We start from the raw sequence: 18,209 nt of genomic DNA on the forward strand, positions 1-18,209 counted from the left end.
TATACCAATTTATACTCAATTGGTTTCATTCATAAGGAAATGCTAAAAGGGAGCTTGTGCATCCCTAAAAAAGATTTAGCTTGTATTTGCATTTAAAACTACGCTTGAAATGTGTCCGGTATACATTTCTCATTGCAATCAGGCAATATAAACCATTTCCAGTTACAAACACTGCTCGCAAACTATTGAAGAAGTTGCACTGAACGTAAAAGTTATCCCTTCCCTAATTTGAAACAGCTGCAGTCGCACTCAGTCGCTCAACAGCAGAAATAGCACATAAGTACAGCTCAGAAGGATGTGCAAGTTTAAAATTAAAAGGTAAAGGCCTTATTTTATATTTTTAAAAAGCACAACCCTATAATTACATGCACTCCTAACACATGAGAGCAGGCCTCCACTAACTTTTGCTCTATGACTTTGATTACCAGCTATACTTTACAAGGAGAAATGAGTAAAACCAGGATTGAATATTAAAGCTTAAAGTTTTTAATATTAAAGTTGTGACACAATTGTTGCAAATACTGAGTTTTAACCTAATGGACAAGCAACAATGTTCTTGTCAAAGCAACTTTGTATTAAAAACCAGGACAGAAACCATATGCAAACTATTAGAACAAACACAATTGACCCTTTCAATGGTGTCCATCTTGTGTCTCCACAAGGAGATGTAGTATTCATACACACAACAGCTGTCTAGTTTCATATGCCTGCATGTAGTTTTACCCGGTTTAACAACTTAACTGTATTTGCTTTGATATGATCTGAAAACCCAGTTATCTTACAATAAACACACCCACCTTCTATTTCCAGACAAACTGCTTTAGTTGTTATAATCATAAAATCTACTGTTCTCATATTTGCAACTATTAAATTAACAAACACATTATTAGTACAAATAAACATAGGAGATTTCAGCCATGCCATGTCATGCACAACAATGTGATGGAAAGCCAATGTCCAAATGGTTGGTCAACCTCCAAAAATATAGTGACAAAATTCACAATGTTTACAAACATGACTGTATGGAGTAAGAAAATGACTACACATAAAATGAGGTACTTTCAAAGCCAATCCCAAAATATACCTTGACTGTAAATAACTGGGGTTTAACGGGCGTTGCCTCAATAACACAACTGTTTTTCAACTTAACAAGGCATATACATATTTAAATCAGGTAAAAGTCTATACTATTAGCGGCAGCGAAGTTATATTTAAATTTGTAAAATTATTTCAGTTTCTGTTTTGTAACGTAGCGTTAACATTTGAGGACTCACAACACCAAACCATAATTTTTACAACAAACACCAGCAAATATAAAAACGTAAATATAAACTTGCCGTATTTCGGCTTCTCTTCCATATCCATTTCAGGTTAAACGTGTGTGTAGCAACTACGGTGAACTATACTTAGTGGTCATGCGTTTCAGTTCACAACAAACTGCAGCAGGATAGACTGGCGAGTCCTTACGAGTCATGAAAGACGAATCTGGCATTGCTTTGATTGGCAGCTCTTTTAACCAATCACTGGGCATTCTGTTGTATTCTATTGTACCAGTAGAATTCTGTTCTGTATCCTACATGTTAATATGCTAATGACATTACACAAAGGAAACGGATGTTTTATGACAAATTGTTTCGGTCATACAGTTGAGCTCACTCTTAAAAAAAAAAAAAGAAAAAAAAAGGAGCTCACTCTTTTGAATTTTTTTTCAATCCGTTCGAACGAATCATAACAGTAATCTTTTGAACAAAAGATCCGGTTCGAAAGAACAACTCATTCGCAGTTCGGAGCATCAAACACGTGCTGTTTCAGGTAAGAAAAGTTTAACAAGATTGCTTAAAATGTCTTTTTAGTATTTAACGGCGTGTAGTTATTGTCTATTTGCTGAAGCACACTCGCCGTCCTAGTGTTTGTCTATTTCTATCAAAACTTTCACATTTTTCCAGGTAGTTTTAGATATAAGGAAATCACTCCAGAGCCAATGGGTGGAGCTTCACGTCCAGCTCCCCCTCTCTGGAGCCTGGCATAGTTAGATTGTTTTACAAGTCTATGAGCTAGATACGATTTAGCTGAAGCTCCACCCCTCAGATCCACAGAGGCGGAGCTGCTGGACTACCATTTGGCTCCTGTGCAAAAGTAACAGAAGGAAAGAAACACACTTGAATTTGACTTTGGTGGGGGGCTGTCAGCAATTGTCACGTTTAGCGTGTTGCATACGCATAAGCATGATGTGTTAATGAGATTTATATGGTATATTATGTACATTAATTACATATAGACTTGCTGTATATTCAAATCAACATGTTACTTCATTGCTTTCATCTTTTTGATCAGGTTTTCAAGACTTGCAGTTTTTGAGCCACTGAACAAAAACAATGGAGCGGCAGAGTAAGTTTGAAATTGACACTCCAAACCATGTCCACAGACTATCAATTTTTTCTTTTATTTCAGATGCTCTAGGTGTGGCTATATTTCTCACACAATTTCAAATTTTAAAAAAAATTAAAATCGAGAGATATAAACTCAAAATTGCAAGAAATAAAGTCAGAATTGTGAGATTTTGACTTAGTCTGGAAACACTTGATGAATGGATGTTTCTACTCTACAGTATTAATCACATTGCATATGTGAAATATACTGTCATTTGTTTTCAGAAGCTCGATTTGTGGATGATCGCAGAGCAAAACTCATCCAGAGGGTTAGTGCTGTGATGCCCATAGCTGATGCACTGATGTCTGCTGGAATAATTCACCGTGAAATATACTCATATATTCAGGCAGCTTCTACAAATCAGGATAAAATGAGAGAGCTCCTTGGTGCTCTGAACACTGACAAAGCAAAATCTGATTTTTACGATTTGCTTAAAGAGAACGAGCCATTCCTGGTTGAAGATCTTGAACAAGGTGAGAGAGATTAGGAAATACTTAACCTTTATGAACACGTAAAAGGCAAAACCCAACTGGCTATGGCACAGATTCTACAGCTGAATGGATGTTTATACTCATGTTGCATATGCTTATACTACTTATTGGATTAAATTGTGAATTTGCATAATAAATTACATTGTCAATAAGTACTGCATTATTAACTTAAAGCTGCAGTCCGTAACTTTTTTTGGTTAAAAAGTATACAAAATTCATTTTTGAGCAAGTACATAACCAGCCATCTCCTTACCTTAGCCCAAATTATATGGTATGACAAATTAACGTTAGATATTAGACTGTACAGAAATTGAAATCTACAGGTAACGCTAATACACATTAAATACACGTAGTTATGCAATGCTGATATTGTTAACATTAACAATTTGAGAACAAAGTATAACAATAATAATAATTTGCACGGTTTTTAATCACCAGTGGTAGTGCAGTGGTTTTTTTCTCAGATGGTCAGAACAAAAGTGGCAGATTTGTTACTTGTTCAGATGACATTTTCCAGTGAAAATTCTTATTTTGGTCATACTTACAAGACTAGAATCCGTGATTCCGAAGTACAATATCCACACCGTTGGTGACTGACAGCCACACAATCTCCTCAAAACATTAGATTCATCTGCACTGAGGAGCACACAACCCACCGATACACAACCCACATAAAGATAATTCCACAAATAACTGCAATTGCAGGATTCAACCAGAGATGGAGACAAAGAGGCAAAATTTATGGACTGCAGCTTTAAATTAAAGAAACACGGGACCCTCTTGGGTTTATATAGCATATATTTTCTCATATCTTTTATTTTTTGTAGGAGTTCAACAAGGGACTGAGGAAAAACAAATCAGGTGGAACAAATCCTCCAAAATACATAGTACAAAAATAGAGGAACTGTTAAAAAAAACTGACATCAAAAAAGTAGGGAATCTCTCCTTTTCTAAAGATAAGAAGTACATTATTGGCTCTGGACGAAGCAGCACAGTGTATATTGTCTTGAGTGAAGATGGCACTGAGGTGGCCATTAAACGAATCACAAAGAACCCAAAGAACGACAAAGACTTTGAAAATGAACTGAAGTGTCTACAAGATTTAAAGCTTGAGAGCAAGTATATCGTCAGGTATGTGACCTTTGCAGAGGATGAAGATTTTTACTATCTTGCAAACCAGCTTTGTGAGTCCGATCTGGAGGACTACATGGAAAATCGTCCAAAAGAACAAAATGACGAGACCATTTTGAGGGAAAAAGTCAAGGAGATGCTTCTTGGCCTTCAAGTTCTTCATCATGCTGGAGTGATACACCGTGATATAAAGCCTAGAAATGTTTTGATAGGTACAAATATACTTTTTTTTCTCAGATTAATATAAATTAATCTATACTTTTGCTTTAAAGCCATAACTTATCATCATTTACTCACCATCATGTTGTTCCTCTTTCACTGTATGGCGGCGAGCCAAAATATCCACATAAGAAAAAATACAATAAAGGTTTGGAATGACATGATGAAGGAGAGTAAATAATGATAGAAGTTAACTTCAATTCAACATATTCAAAACAAACATATTCCTATTAGATACAGAAGGAAAGGCAAGGCTTGCTGACTTTGGCTTAAGTCGCAAACTGGAGGAGGGCAGAAGCACAGTTCATACTGTTAGAGCTGGTACACAAGGCTGGGAGGCAACAGAGATCCTGAATCAGACTGAAAAGGGTCATTACAAAAAGAGCTCAGACATCCAGGTTTGTGAAATACCATGAATCAGCTACAGTCATGATGAGATCACTGAGAGTTCAACAGGCTAATGGTGGATTGTGGTATAATTTCTGATGATGATTAAATGTTCTTGATTACAAAATTATACTGAAGACTTCTTTTAGTCAAAGTGAAAATGATCATGGATCAGAGTCAGCTTCTTTGTGCATGAAGATCACTGAGAGTGTTAAACTTTTCTCCCTAAAATTCAGTTAAGCATTAACAAAAATGAAACTTTTGTCATCATTTACTCACTCTCAAGTTGTTCCAAACCTGTATGAATTTCTTTCTTCTGCTGAACACAGAAGAAGAATATGGGTAACCAAACAGCTGATGTGTCCCATTGTGTATTTTTTTATGACCAAAATATTTTTCAGAAAATTCACCATTTGTTTTGTCAACAAAATGAAATGTGTGTGGATGAGTGAATAGCAAAAGAACTTCGCAGTGTGCGACTGATCACAAAGAACAATGTTTTCTATAAGCTCTTCCAGTTTATTTCTCACTGTCCGGTCGATATGTGCTTCTCAGGTTGCTGGGATGTTGGTGTACTACATCCTCTCTGATGGAAAACATCCTTTTGGGGACATGAAGGATCGCAAGGACAACATCAAGATTGGGATGTACTCTCTTGAACATGTACAAGATATAGTAGCCAAGGATCTCCTTAAATGGATGATCAACAAAGAACCAGCTGAGAGACTGACCATTGATGAGGTCCTACGACACCCTTATTTCTGGGATGATTCCAGGTAAATTATAGGTATTTGATGCCTAATAACTAATCTTGTTTTTCTGTGGCAGCTAAATGAAAGTTCATATAAGCTATGCTTAGTACTTTAATATTGAAAGATTATCCCCTGGTTTCACAGACAAGGCTTAAGCTAGACCTAGACTAAAATGCATGTTGAGCTGTTTTAACTGAAAGCAACTTGTCTTAATATCTTAAAATCTTAATATATCACAGTGCCATTGTTTTATCTCAAGATGCACACCAGTAATGTTTTTAAGACATGTTTATACAAGCTACTTAAATGCTTTTATTGAACTAAGGCCTAATCTTCACTTAATCTAAGCCCTGTCTGTGAAACCAGGCCTATGTGTATTTTCATTATCTTTATAAATTCATAACTGTAAACCAGCCTGGATCAGTATGAATATTCACACTGGTCTTTAAATCAGGGTCCTTTAATCAGATGTTCCCTAACTAACTCTTGCATTTATACATTTTATGTCCTAATCTAAAAGAAAAAAACAAACAAACATGTATAGTGTTTGTTGGGTTTGATGTGCATTTATGGAAAAGATATGCTTGTTCTGCTTCTAAACTTGCTCTTTGCCTTCTCTTTTTTTTTTTCATTCAGAAAAAATGAAGTCGTTAAGAAGCTAGGTGATCAACACGAAGTCCAGTACTATATTGATATTTCAGAAGCTTGCAAAATTAAGAAAGCTGAAGCCACCCTAACAGCAAAAGAGACGGTTGAAAGTCTCTTCAATAATAAAAAGGACAAGAATGCACAAAACAGGTATTTGATGAGTTGGAAAACACTTCATACACTGTTCTCGCCTTCATACTCCGACTCTTCTGAAAGAAAACAGCATTGTTGTTTATTTTTTGCCAATGTTGTACATGTGTTTTTGGCTTGATGTGCTTTTTGCCTGCGCTTTAGGAAAGCTAAACTCCTTGAGATGCTAGGAGAAACAGAGGAAGTCCAGGAAAACAAAATAGAATATCTTTCTAAGCTTTGCGACTGTGCAGAGAACTACACACACACAAAATCTTTTGAAAATTGGCAATCAAAGGTGGGTAAAAATACTCACAACGTGAATCACAAAAACAGACTAATGGCTTTGCTTGCTGAACTGTTGTTTATAAAATATATTTAGTTAAAAGGATAGTTCACCCAAAAATGAAAATTCTGTCATCATTTACTCACCCTCAAGTTGTTCCAAACCTGTATAAATTTCTTTGTTCTGCTGAACACAAAGGAAGATATTTTGAAGAAAGTTTGTAAGCAGGCTGTTTTGAGGCACCACTGACTTCCATAGTAGGGAAAAAAAAATACTATGTAAGTCAATGGTGCCCCAAAACTGTTCAGTTTCCCACATTCTTCAAAATATCTTCTTTTATGTTCTACGGAACAAAAAAATTTATACAGGTTTAGAACAACATGAGGGTGAGTAAATTATGACAGAATTTTCATTTTTGACTATCCCTTTAAGTACAGTACAGTCCAAAAGTTTGGAACCACTAAGATTTTTAATGTTTTAAAAGAAGTTTCGTCTGCTCACCAAGGCTACATTTATTTAATTAAAAATACAATAAAAAACAGTAATATTGTGAAATATTATTACAATTTAAAATAACTGTTTTCTATTTGAATATATTTCACAAAGTAATTTATTCCTGTGATGCAAAGCTGAATTTTCAGCATCATTACTCCAGTCTTCAGTGTCACATGATCCTTCAGAAATCATTCTAATATGCTGATCTGCTGCTCAAGAAACATTTAATGTGTACAATTGTAAAAAATATTTGTGTACAATATTTCTTTTCAGGATTATTTGATGAATAGAAAGTTCAAAAGAACAGTGTTTATCTGAAATCTAATCTTTTGTAACATTATAATGTCTTTACTGCCACTTTTGATTGATTTAATGCATCCTTGCTGAATAAAAGTATTCATTTCTTTAATTTCTTTTCAAAAAAAAAAAAATAAAAATTCTTACTGACCCCAAACTTTTGAACGGTAGTGTATAATGCTACAGAAGCTTTGTATTTCAGATAAATGCTGTTCTTTTGAACTTTCTATTCATCAAGGAATCCTGAAAAAAAAAATACACAACTGTTTTCAACATTGAAAATAATCATAAATGTTTCTTGAGCAGCAGATCAGCATATTAGAATGATTTCTGAAGGATCATGTGACACTGAAGACTGGAGTAATGATGCTGAAAATTCAGCTTTGATCACAGGAATAAATTACTTTGTCAAATATATTTAAATAGTACACAGTTATTTTAAATTGTAATAATATTTCACAATATTACTGTTTTTTACTGTATTTTTAATTAAATAAATGTAGCCTTGGTGAGCAGACGAAACTTCTTTTAAAAACATTAAAAATCTTAGTGGTTCCAAACTTTTGGACTGTACTGTATATGCCAAGACATCTAAGTTAACATCTGAGATTGATGATGCTCCTGATGATCACAACTATTTTGTAATAATTTACTACCTAAACATTTCTTGGTTTAAAACCCTTGCTTTGTATTTGCAGCTTAAGGATCAATGGCCACGCATTAACATCGACAAAGCTACTCCAGAGGACTTAGTTGGCCTGCTCCGATGTATTCGCAACAACATGACACACCTGTAATTTATTTTTAAATCTATCCTTGTCTGAAATGAAAATATTCCTCATTTCAAGTTGGTCTATTTTAACTAGGCAGAAGTTTATTTGAAGCAACAAATAATTGAAGCAAATGGTGCAAATTTATTGCATTGAGTATTCATTCATGTTTCAGAGAGATTTAAAGCACAGCACAATGCAAAATGACCTAAAATATGACTTAATTGTTCAAAGCTTTTTGTTACAGTTTGAAAAAAGTTGAGTTTTTACTTTTGAATGTAGTACAAGAGATTCCTTATACAGTGCAAAACACTCCCATTAATTTACCATATTTATCTAGTTGTCAGATACTATAGTTCTAACTTGTTCTAGTCGATACGTTATATAATAAGGCATACAGTTAATGTTTAGTACCACAGACAAATGCCCCAGTGTGTTACATTCGATTCTTCACCGTTCTCACATTAATATTTCTATGTATTTTGTTTTCAGTTTGAACTTTGATACAGAGATCCTCAACCATTTTCCAGATTTCTTCATCAGCTTACACAGATTGGCTAAAGATATGAGCTGGAACTGTACCTGGTCTTAAGATGAGCAAGGAGAACATCATCACCCTGTTGTGAGTGGGAGGTGAGGTTCTAGCATGTCCATGGAGGGGTGAAGAGACACATGTAACTCATCAGGTGTCACCACTCTCATTCTTTTAGAATATGTATTCCAAGAGTTTCATTCCATTATTCTGTTTTTAATGTGTTGTATTATTCTTTTTTACAGCTTTGCATGTAATTATAGAATACTTTGTATCATTCTGTTCTTTGTAAGGGTATTTAGGATACCATGTGTGGGTACTGGATTCTGAAAGGGGTGGATTCTGGAATCCACTGACGCTTCATTATATAACTTTTGAGTGATTTATAATCAAGTTATTAATCAACATTTATCCTTCTAAATATTACATTATTTGAATGACTTCAATGTATATTAAAGCATTTATTTTACTTTTTCATCTTCATTCACTAGTGTCTGTACCTCTTACTGTGAGTGTTGAGAACATGTTATCAGTATGTTTTGGGAAAGTATTCTGTTCAGCCAACTTCAACCTTGAAGAAGCTGTATCTGTGTGTGCACTAGTGTTTTTTGGTACGAACCCTGTATTGGATGGAGAGGTGGACAAACTATGGAGGACGAGCAACAGACGGCCGGCCACACACACTGGCGCCATCTTTGATGTAAATTGTCCATGGGTTTACCACGGGTAAAGCTGAAGAGCAGGGGTGACCAAGCCTTTTCAGCTTTGGAATAGTTTGCCCCTCCACATTAGAAAGGCTCAAACACTTGCTGTTTTTAAATCTAGCCAAAAACGTATTTTTATAGTCTGGCATTTGACGCTATGTGAGGGTCACTTTCTGTTATTGTTTTTATTGTGTCTTAGTGTCTTCTTCTGTGGTGCTGACTGTTTTGTATCTTTGATATTTTTATTATTTTATGTGTGTACAGCACTTTGATAAACAGGTGCTAGATAAAAGGTGTTGTATAAATAAACTTTGACTTTGACGAGAAATGACTTAAGTATAAATAAATTAACAAATAGGTAAATGCATAAATAAATAAATATGGAAATACATAAATAAATTAAGAAATAAATAACTAATTTTTATATGCAATATGCTAGTATATAACAATTAGTTCAGACTTTGACCTGTGGAGGGCAGTAATACACTTAACAGTGTCTACACTGATGGAATTATAATAGAGAAGAAGAAGAAGAGAGCTAGTTCAAGATGAGCATTTATGGTTAAAACTTATATAATTTAATTTTTTTTTTTAGAAAATGAGCGATGGTTTCACTAGATAAGACCCTTATTTCTGATCTGGGATCGTGTTGAACAATTTGAAGCTGCACTGAAACTAATTTTGACCTTCAACTCTTTGGTGCCCATTGAAGTCCACTATAAGGAGAAAAATCCTGGAATGTTTTCATCAAAAACTTTAATTTCTTTTCGACTGAAGAAAGAAAGACATGAACATTTTTGATGACATGGGGATGAGTAAATTATCAGGAAAAGTTTATTTGAAAGTGGACTAATCCTTTAAAGCTGCTCTGCCAGTTCCAGGTGTTGGACCACAGCACTCTTAGAGCCAGGACAGTGGGTCTGGATCAAAGATCTCAGGCGGAAGGCGTGGAACAACCCAAGGTGGCTAAGGCCGTACGAGATCATCCTAACAACAAACACCATAATCAAAGTCGCCGAATGTGACACCTGGGTTCAAGTGTCACATTGTAATCCCCAAAACACACAGATTCAAACCAAAAGTAGAGGAAATCAGGGCGTACTAGTGACGATCCCTCCTCTGCCAAAGAAGGAAAGACCTACGGCTCGCATAGAGTCATCAAGGTGAAGATGGAACGCTTCAGACGTCTGTGGGGCCAACGGGATGATCGGTGCACCTGGGAGCGGCTCAGGGGTGACAGAATGTTTAAGTGTAGCATATGTATTGTTGCATTCATAAGTGTGGTGATATGGTTGTGCTTTTGCTTCTGTTTGAATTTTCTGCAGGGAGTGTTTCAAGTAGAGGGAAAAGAGAGATGATGCCAGTTCCTGTTCATCATGACCACTCATCCAACGTGGGTTGAACATGTTTTGGAAATATGCTAATTACACAGCATGCACCTAACAAAAATTGCTATGTTTGTGCACAGGCCTCCTTCTCTGCCACATACCCATATCCATTGTTTTCAGAGCCGGTAGAAGGTCATGAATTAAGGTGTATTATGATTCGTATAGCTGGACCAGGGTCGGAGTGTTCCCAAACGATCCTCCAAAGAGGAGAATCCCTTGAGTGTGAGAATGTGACAACTACTTCGCCAATCCTCTCACTTAGATAGGGGGAAGAAAAAGATTTGGCCTAACCCCGGACAAAAATTCAAAGAATGTTACCGATCTCATAAGGGGGATCATTTTTGGGGGATTCTTGAGGGGTGTAAGTTAACCCATAATGTTAGTTGCGACGATCCCACTGGGTTGAGTGATCATATAGCGGGAGGGGCTTTCCTTCTGTATGATTATTACTGGTTATGTGGCTATACTGCTTACCCAAGTCTGCCTGTATTGTGGAGAGGTGTTTGTGCTTTAGTTAAGCTCAGAGCACGAATTAGAATTGGATATGTGAGTAAGCAAAAAAGGCAGAAGAGAACTTTGGGTAAGAAGTATGGCGACACCTGGTGGAGACATGACATTTCTGATATTCCAGCTCAGGGTGATAGCCAAGAGAGCTCAATTCTGGAAGGCTTTTTTGATTCACAGTGATGTAACTGACTCAATGAATTGGATTAAAAGAATTCATTACGAACTATTCCGATTTGCAAATGATACCCAATCGGCTTTGTCATTTTTGAAAACTGAAGTAGGGGCCCTGAGACAAATGACTCTAGAAAACAGAATGGCTCTGGATGCAGTTCTAGCGGAGGAGTGTGAAAATTGGTAAAGAATGCTGTACTTTTGTTCCAGCATATGATGCTGATAATGGTAGCATTTCAAAGGTGCTGGCTGACATGACAAAGGTTCAGGGTGATCTGTGGCAGAATGAACAGGCCAAGGATAAGGGGATAGGATGGAGTTTAGATTGGATCTCCGATGCCTTCCGCAATGTTTTTGGCAATATCTTCAGACCCATTCTTAAGTTTTTGGCTATGATAATCACAACCTTGCAGTGCTCATAATTGGATGTTTAATGAGGTGCATTCGAGCTGTTTTGGGGAGATTTGTCCAAAGCATTGTGGAAGCAGGAGGAGAAGGAAGAGAATATGTGGAACTGCAGCCAGTTAACAGGAATGCTAAATACCAAAATCTGCATAATATGTGTCCATTTTGATCAAGCTATTTGATCATTTCTATCTTTTCTAGATAGAAGATCCGGCCCAGATCCGGCCCACATCTGGTACATGTGGTTTACACGCAGACCCGGCCCGACATTATGTTGCTGTCAGGGTCACAATTTCCCCAATACCTCCTTGGTTTTTTAGTCAACCTGAAGCTGATTTACGAATCCATGATATTCAAAAGGACAAAATGAAATTAAGAGCTATACAATAGAATATATCAGAACAGTTTATTATGCATTTCTTCCAATATACACAGATGGATCAGAGACAGGTTGTACTGGATCAACATTTTATGTTCCTGAATTTAAAATAGGAAAATATGGGAGGTTAACAGATGGGACTTCAGTGTACACTGCAGAAATGGTGGCAATTCAGATGGCACTAGTTGAGTAGAAGAAGTAATGCCAAGTAAGGTTGTGATTCAGATTCAATGGCATCACTTATAAGCCTACAAACATTTCAAACAGTTAGATATGATATCTTCATAGAAATATTGAATATATTGTATAGATTAAGGCAAGCTGGAATAATAGTGGCTACCAGCACAATGTAGATATACCTAGAAATGAAAGATCTGATAAAAGAGTCACTTAAACTGAACATCCCTACTATTACAGTTTCATTTAGGTAGGATGGAAGGAAAAAGTATAATTAAAGAAGCTTGCAATCAGAAATGGCAAAGAAATTGTAATGAATGTAAAACAGGAAGACATTTGTATAATATACACAATAGTGTAAAACAAAGTAAAATGACACAAAATTTAAGTAGAGAAGATCAGGTCACTTTTACAAGACTAAGGATGGGCCATAAAAAACTTAATTCTACACTTCATATAACAGGAAACATGGTGCAGCATTATGTGAACTATGCCAAGTAAAGGAAACAGTTGATCAAGTGTTGTTATTATGTCCTAGGTATGAACAGGAAAGGACTGAGCTACAAAGAGAGCTACAGAACATAGGATGCAAAGAATTTACAATCAGCAACATATTAAACACAAAACAAGGATCTGGTAAAATCGTAAAGACAGTTTTAAAATTCATTAAGCATATAGTGGACTTAAGAATAGAATATAGATATCATCTTTTAACCTACACATAATACTGAAATCACTTCATACTCCAGCACAGGATGTGGTGGTATGCACCAAAAAGCTGGCATGCTCCCCGCCAATAAATCCACAGAAGACGAAGAAGAAAGAAGGAAGTGAGCGAGACGAGCACGAGCAAAAGAAGAAAAAAGGTCGTTTTCTCGTGACTTATTTGATTATGATGAATACTTAATATAATACATAATAATATAGGCTAATTTAGCCTGTCAGCAATTGTCACGTTTAATGTGTTGCATAAGCATGATGTGTTAATGAGATTTATGTGGATACTGACATGGTATAGTTTGTATATTAATTACATATAGACTAGCTGTATATTCAAATCAACATGTTACTTCTGTCTTCATTGCTTTTATCTTTTTAAATAGGTTTTCAAGAATTGCAGTTTTTGAGCCACTGAACAAAAACAATGGAGCGGCTGAGTACGTTTGAAATTGACACTCCAAACCATGTCCATCACAGACTATCAATTAAAAATGTAGTTCATACACAACATTGTGTGTATTTTGGGAGTTTATATCTCGCAATTCTAACTTTTTGACTCTTAAACTCAGTCTGGAAACACTCGTTGAATGGATGTTTCTACTCTACAGTATTAATCACATTGCATATGAGAAATAGTCTGGTTTAACTGTCATTTGTTTTCAGAAGCTCGATATGTGGACGATCACAGTGCAGAACTCATCCAGAGGGTTAGTGTTGTGATGCCCATAGCTGATGCACTGAAGTCTGATGACATAATTCACAATGAAACATACTCAAAGATTAAGACAGCTTCTACAAATCAGGATAAAATGAGAGAGCTCCTTGGTGCTCTGAACACTGACAAAGCAAAATCTGATTTTTTACGATTTGCTTAAAGAGAACGACAAATTCCTGGTTGAAGATCTTGAACAAGGTGAGAGAAATTAGAAAATACTAAACCTTAAGAATGCATATAAGGCAAAACCCAACTGGCTATGGCACAGATACAGCTGAATGGATGTTTATACTCATGTTGCATATGTTTATGCTACTTCTTGGATTAAATTGTGAGTTTGCATAATTATAATTCCAAGTACTGCATTATGCGGTGTTGTAAAATTGAGATACAACATAAATAATATAATAACTGAGATACAACTTTGAACTTAAATTAAAGAAACATTGAAAAAAAAAACATGAATGACCCTTAAATAGCATATATTTTCTCATATCTTTTATAGTTTTTGTACAAGTTCAACAAGGGATTAAAAGGAGAACCAGAAATTGTTCATCAGAAGAACCGGAAATTGAACCTTGCCCTAAATATGCAAAAACAGTACAAGAGCAAAATATCAAACAAAAGACAAAAGAGGAAAAACAAAACTCCTCCAAAATACATAGTACAAAAATAGATCAGCTGTTAAAAGAGACTGACATCAAAAAAGTAGGGAATCTCTCCTTTTCTAAAGATAAGAAGTACATTATTGGCTCTGGACGAAGCAGCACAGTGTATATTGTCTTGAGTGAAGATGGCACTGAGGTGGCCATTAAACGAATCACAAAGAACCCAAAGAACGACAAAGACTTTGAAAATGAACTGAAGTGTCTACAAGATTTAAAGCTTGAGAGCAAGTATATCGTCAGGTATGTGACCTTTGCAGAGGATGAAGATTTTTACTATCTTGCAAACCAGCTTTGTGAGTCTGATCTGGAGGACTACATGGAAAATCGTCCAAAAGAACAAAATGACGAGACCATTTTGAGGGAAAAAGTCAAGGAGATGCTTCTTGGCCTTCAAGTTCTTCATCATGCTGGAGTGATACACCGTGATATAAAGCCTAGAAATGTTTTGATAGGTACAAATATACTTTTTTTCTCAGATTAATATAAATTAATCTATACTTTTGCTTTAAAGCCATAACTTATCATCATTTACTCACCATCATGTTGTTCCATTGTCACTGTATGGTGGCGAGCCAAAATATCCACAGAAGAAAAAATACAATAAAGTTTTGGAACAACATGATGAAGGAGAGTAAATAATGATAGAATTTAACTTTAATTCAGTACATTCAAAACAAACATATTCCTATTAGATACAGAAGGAAGGGCAAGGCTGGCCGACTTTGGTATTAGTCGCAAACTGGATGAAGGAAAAAGCACAGTGTATACTGACAGAGCTGGAACACAAGGCTGGGAGGCAACAGAGATCCTGAATCAGACTGATTCAAAGCGCCGTTACAAAAAGAGCTCAGACATCCAGGTTTGGGAAATACCATAAATCAACTGCAATCATGTTAAAATGAGACCATCTAGCTAAGAGAGGATTTGATTATCAGTTTAGTTAATAGAAATCATGATTTCTTGCACAACTGTAATCATGTCCAGTGCTAAGTATTGTGCAGATTTCAATGTTTTTTCCCCATTTATTGTAGGTTGCAGGGATGTTAACCTATTACATCCTCTCTGATGGGAAACATCCTTTTGGAGATGAGAACAGTTCAAAAGGAGAATATTCTCTTGACAATGTCCAAGACAAAAAAAGCAATGGATCTCATAGAATGGATGATCAATAAAGGCCAAGAGAAGAGACCAACCATTGACAAGGTCTTAGATCACCCTTATTTCTGGGATGATAAAAGGTAAATCATAATGTTTGATACGTGGTTTTCACTATACTGAAAGTGGCAGTTTAATGACACTGTAAGGTGGTTTTCACTATTACAATTATACTAATGATATATCTTCTGCCTAGGCTTCCTCTGCATCCTTTTACTCTTTTACTTCTTGCTCCCCTTATGTGCTTATCTCCAGTATTTCAGTTGCTGTTTTTGCCTAATGCTCTTCGACTCTCCTCTCATACTGAGACGCTGGCAGGATCTTGTTTCTAGACTTTGGGCTCTCTATTATCTTGGCATCTATCTATCTGCATCAGTTCTGATCCTCCTTGAGACGTCTCTACAATGTGCTGCTCTGCTGCCTGTTAGTAAGAGTAAATTGCTATATCATCATATTAATAAGAGTAAAACCATGTCAGGTAAATCCTCCAATCACAAATTCCCTGACTAGCCCTCATATATGCACCAGTCTTTCTCTGAAATGTTTCTCTGAATGTGTAGAATTGATGTGGACTCACACTTACTGTTTGCCTTCACAACATTGTTTTAACTTCAGGATAAGGGAAGTTCTTCACAATCTGGGTAATAAAGAGGACGTCCAGGAATATAAGAACTATGAAAACAATAAAGAGCTTTACGACACTGTACAGAAATACACAAAGGGAAAATCCTTTTCTGATTGGAAGTCAAACGTGAGTAAAGACTTCTTCTCCAAATGAAAGAGATGTGTTTTCCCCACCTTGCCATATTGTTTGTTTCAGTTAAGGGTGTGTTTGGACTATTAACAGCACAACAATCTAGATGAGTGATTCTAGCCACTTCAAATTGGATTGTAGCTTTGTTCTGATTGGACAGAGGCAAAAAACAATGCCAAAGAGGACAATGTAGCTAACTTAGGATAGCAAAATGAACAACAGGCTTATAAACGTCCAAAGGGAGAGGAAACACTTTCCATTTCTTTTGTTGTTTGTCAAAAGATGTGTGTCTTGCAAATTCATTGATCATTCATTAATTATGCCATCATAAATCATGCAACAAACTATGCAAGGCAAAGGAAAATACAAACCAGATTGAATTCATACATGCATGAAACAGAAGTTGCGATAGTCTTTTCTTTCTCATTGTCACATTTATTTGAGTGAAACTGCTTATTGAACAAGAAAAAATGTAGGGCGGACTTGATTTTGTCCATGGTGAATTGATTGGATGGTTGGATAGTTGTGGTTTGCTATTGGTGGATCTCATGTGAGTGACATTAAGTGGTATTTCCTGCTCTAAAATGTCTTGGTGTAAGACTCTTGCTTTGTATCTGCAGGCTCCTGAGACATGGACAAAAATTGGCAAAGGTCTTCCCAATGACTTACTTGGCCTACTACGGTATTTGCGCAATGCACTGGGACATCAGTAAGTACATAAAATAGTTGTGTGGGGCGGGGCATACATTATTACAGAAGGTTTTATATGTAATATTATTTATTGTATATGATATATTGTAAGATTTGACTGTTCTGTTTGTTTCCAATAGGGAAAAACTTTTCTATGAAGAGAAGATGATTGATAAGTTCCCAGATTTCCTCATCTGTTTACACCGGTTGGCTACTGACATGGGCTGGGAATACTGAAGAGGCAGAGAAATTGGATGTTGGACATCTATAGCCCATGGCGTGATCCCCCCTCCCCACCAAAAAAAACAGTTCAGCAGAAATCCCACCCTGGAGCCAATTCTAGAGATTTAATTGGCCATGCATGTCAATCACAGTGACGATTGCCTGCACCAAACACTGATCCCTAAACCTACCCGTCACTATAACATCAGCCAATGAAATTGGTTGCAGGGCGGGATTTCCGCTGAACTAGTTTGTATAATGTTGTTGTTATGAATCCCCATTGCTCAGTTCTAAACTCCACAATACTGGGTTCAGCTCAAGACTGTTGGCGGTGGTTTCAAGGCCTGCACATCTTTGCTATCAAGTTTTTGACTTATATTCAATATTGACATTTTTGACTTGCTGTTTATATGCATTAAATCAGTAATGTAATGATTTTAACATAATTGCCCAGATCATATTTCAAAGGCAGATATCACAATTTGGCCAAAAAATGACTTAGGCAATTATGCTATGAGGCTAACGATATGCTTTGCTTCTTTTCCCATGTGAATTTCATTCATATATATATATATATATATATATATATATATATATATATATATATATATATATATATATAGACCCTTTTCACATTTCCGGGTTTCTCAGAAGCGGAAGTCATCATAGTTGGGTAAAATTTCAGAGCAGTGAATGAGAGAATACATTAAATATATTTTTTGTGTTTCTATTTGCTCAAATAGCAAAAGAAAAACTCAGCAACAGTGTTTTCACAACTTTCAAAAAGAGGAAAAAAATAGAGTGCGATTGATAACAGCAGTGAGAAGAGAGAAAGATGTCAGTTTTACTGCCACTCCCATAGCCGCTGTATTAGAAACACCCTCACAGCAGCGTTAACTAGTTTTTTTGTAATTTGATGCAGGCAATATAATACTAAGTACAGTGTTTTAAATGTACATGCATTTAAAAAAAAATTAAAATATAAAA

General features: G+C 35.9%; 3 protein-coding genes across 6 annotated transcripts in view; 2 read left to right on the forward strand and 1 right to left on the reverse strand.

Moving 5' to 3' along the window:
* The window catches only part of zgc:63569 (choline transporter-like protein 2), a 34,838-nt gene extending 33,268 nt beyond the window's left edge, over positions 1–1,570 (reverse strand). For both annotated transcript variants that reach the window (XM_048187410.1, XM_048187393.1), the window contains exon 1: positions 1,338–1,570. In XM_048187410.1, coding sequence (XP_048043367.1) covers positions 1,338–1,365 — 28 coding nt within the window. In that variant the 5' untranslated portion in view covers positions 1,366–1,570. The remainder of the gene's footprint in view (positions 1–1,337) is intronic.
* A 39-nt stretch (positions 1,571–1,609) lies between these two features.
* LOC125266603 (probable serine/threonine-protein kinase ireA) lies at positions 1,610–9,599 on the forward strand. Of its 2 annotated transcripts, none has more exons than XM_048187422.1 (11): positions 1,610–1,812; positions 2,335–2,388; positions 2,655–2,903; positions 3,749–4,264; positions 4,506–4,669; positions 5,214–5,434; positions 6,047–6,208; positions 6,353–6,485; positions 7,964–8,058; positions 8,528–8,668; positions 8,813–9,599. In XM_048187422.1, the coding sequence occupies exons 2-10, from the start codon at positions 2,376–2,378 to the stop codon at positions 8,625–8,627; spliced, it is 1,653 nt and encodes a 550-aa protein (XP_048043379.1). In that variant the 5' UTR covers positions 1,610–1,812; positions 2,335–2,375; the 3' UTR covers positions 8,628–8,668; positions 8,813–9,599. The 2 variants fall into 2 exon arrangements, with proteins under 2 accessions (XP_048043379.1, XP_048043387.1); XM_048187430.1 differs by lacking the exon at positions 1,610–1,812 and adding an exon at positions 2,147–2,250.
* A 3,365-nt stretch (positions 9,600–12,964) lies between these two features.
* Positions 12,965–17,831, forward strand: LOC125266613 (2-5A-dependent ribonuclease-like). Of its 2 annotated transcripts, XR_007184520.1 has the most exons (9): positions 13,091–13,164; positions 13,402–13,455; positions 13,682–13,931; positions 14,239–14,853; positions 15,094–15,260; positions 15,433–15,639; positions 16,172–16,307; positions 16,931–17,019; positions 17,141–17,829. XR_007184520.1 is itself a non-coding variant. In XM_048187441.1 (8 exons), the coding sequence occupies exons 5-8, from the start codon at positions 15,467–15,469 to the stop codon at positions 17,235–17,237; spliced, it is 495 nt and encodes a 164-aa protein (XP_048043398.1). In that variant the 5' UTR covers positions 12,965–13,455; positions 13,682–13,931; positions 14,239–14,853; positions 15,094–15,260; positions 15,433–15,466; the 3' UTR covers positions 17,238–17,831. The 2 variants fall into 2 exon arrangements, 1 of the variants encoding a protein (XP_048043398.1); XM_048187441.1 differs by having other exon boundaries at positions 12,965–13,455; positions 17,141–17,831.
* The last annotated feature ends 378 nt before the right edge of the window (positions 17,832–18,209 follow it).

Source organism: Megalobrama amblycephala, linkage group LG1 (assembly GCF_018812025.1).
Source record: "Megalobrama amblycephala isolate DHTTF-2021 linkage group LG1, ASM1881202v1, whole genome shotgun sequence".
NCBI classification, from domain to species: domain Eukaryota; kingdom Metazoa; phylum Chordata; class Actinopteri; order Cypriniformes; family Xenocyprididae; genus Megalobrama; species Megalobrama amblycephala.

What these genes read in the sequence shown, in the direction of transcription:
- LOC125266603 (XM_048187422.1), top strand. An exon ending in TATTTCTGGGATGATTCCAG is followed by an intron (nt 5,435 to 6,046) that starts GTAAATTATAGG and finishes TTTTTCATTCAG; the next exon opens with AAAAAATGAAGTCGTTAAGA. An exon ending in CGCAACAACATGACACACCT is followed by an intron (nt 8,059 to 8,527) that starts GTAATTTATTTT and finishes TTTTGTTTTCAG; the next exon opens with TTTGAACTTTGATACAGAGA.
- LOC125266613 (XM_048187441.1), top strand. Translation starts at nt 15,467, where the DNA reads ATGGGAAACATCCTTTTGGAGATGAGAACAGTTCAAAAGGAGAATATT. An exon ending in TTTCTGATTGGAAGTCAAAC is followed by an intron (nt 16,308 to 16,930) that starts GTGAGTAAAGAC and finishes TTGTATCTGCAG; the next exon opens with GCTCCTGAGACATGGACAAA. An exon ending in CGCAATGCACTGGGACATCA is followed by an intron (nt 17,020 to 17,140) that starts GTAAGTACATAA and finishes TGTTTCCAATAG; the next exon opens with GGAAAAACTTTTCTATGAAG.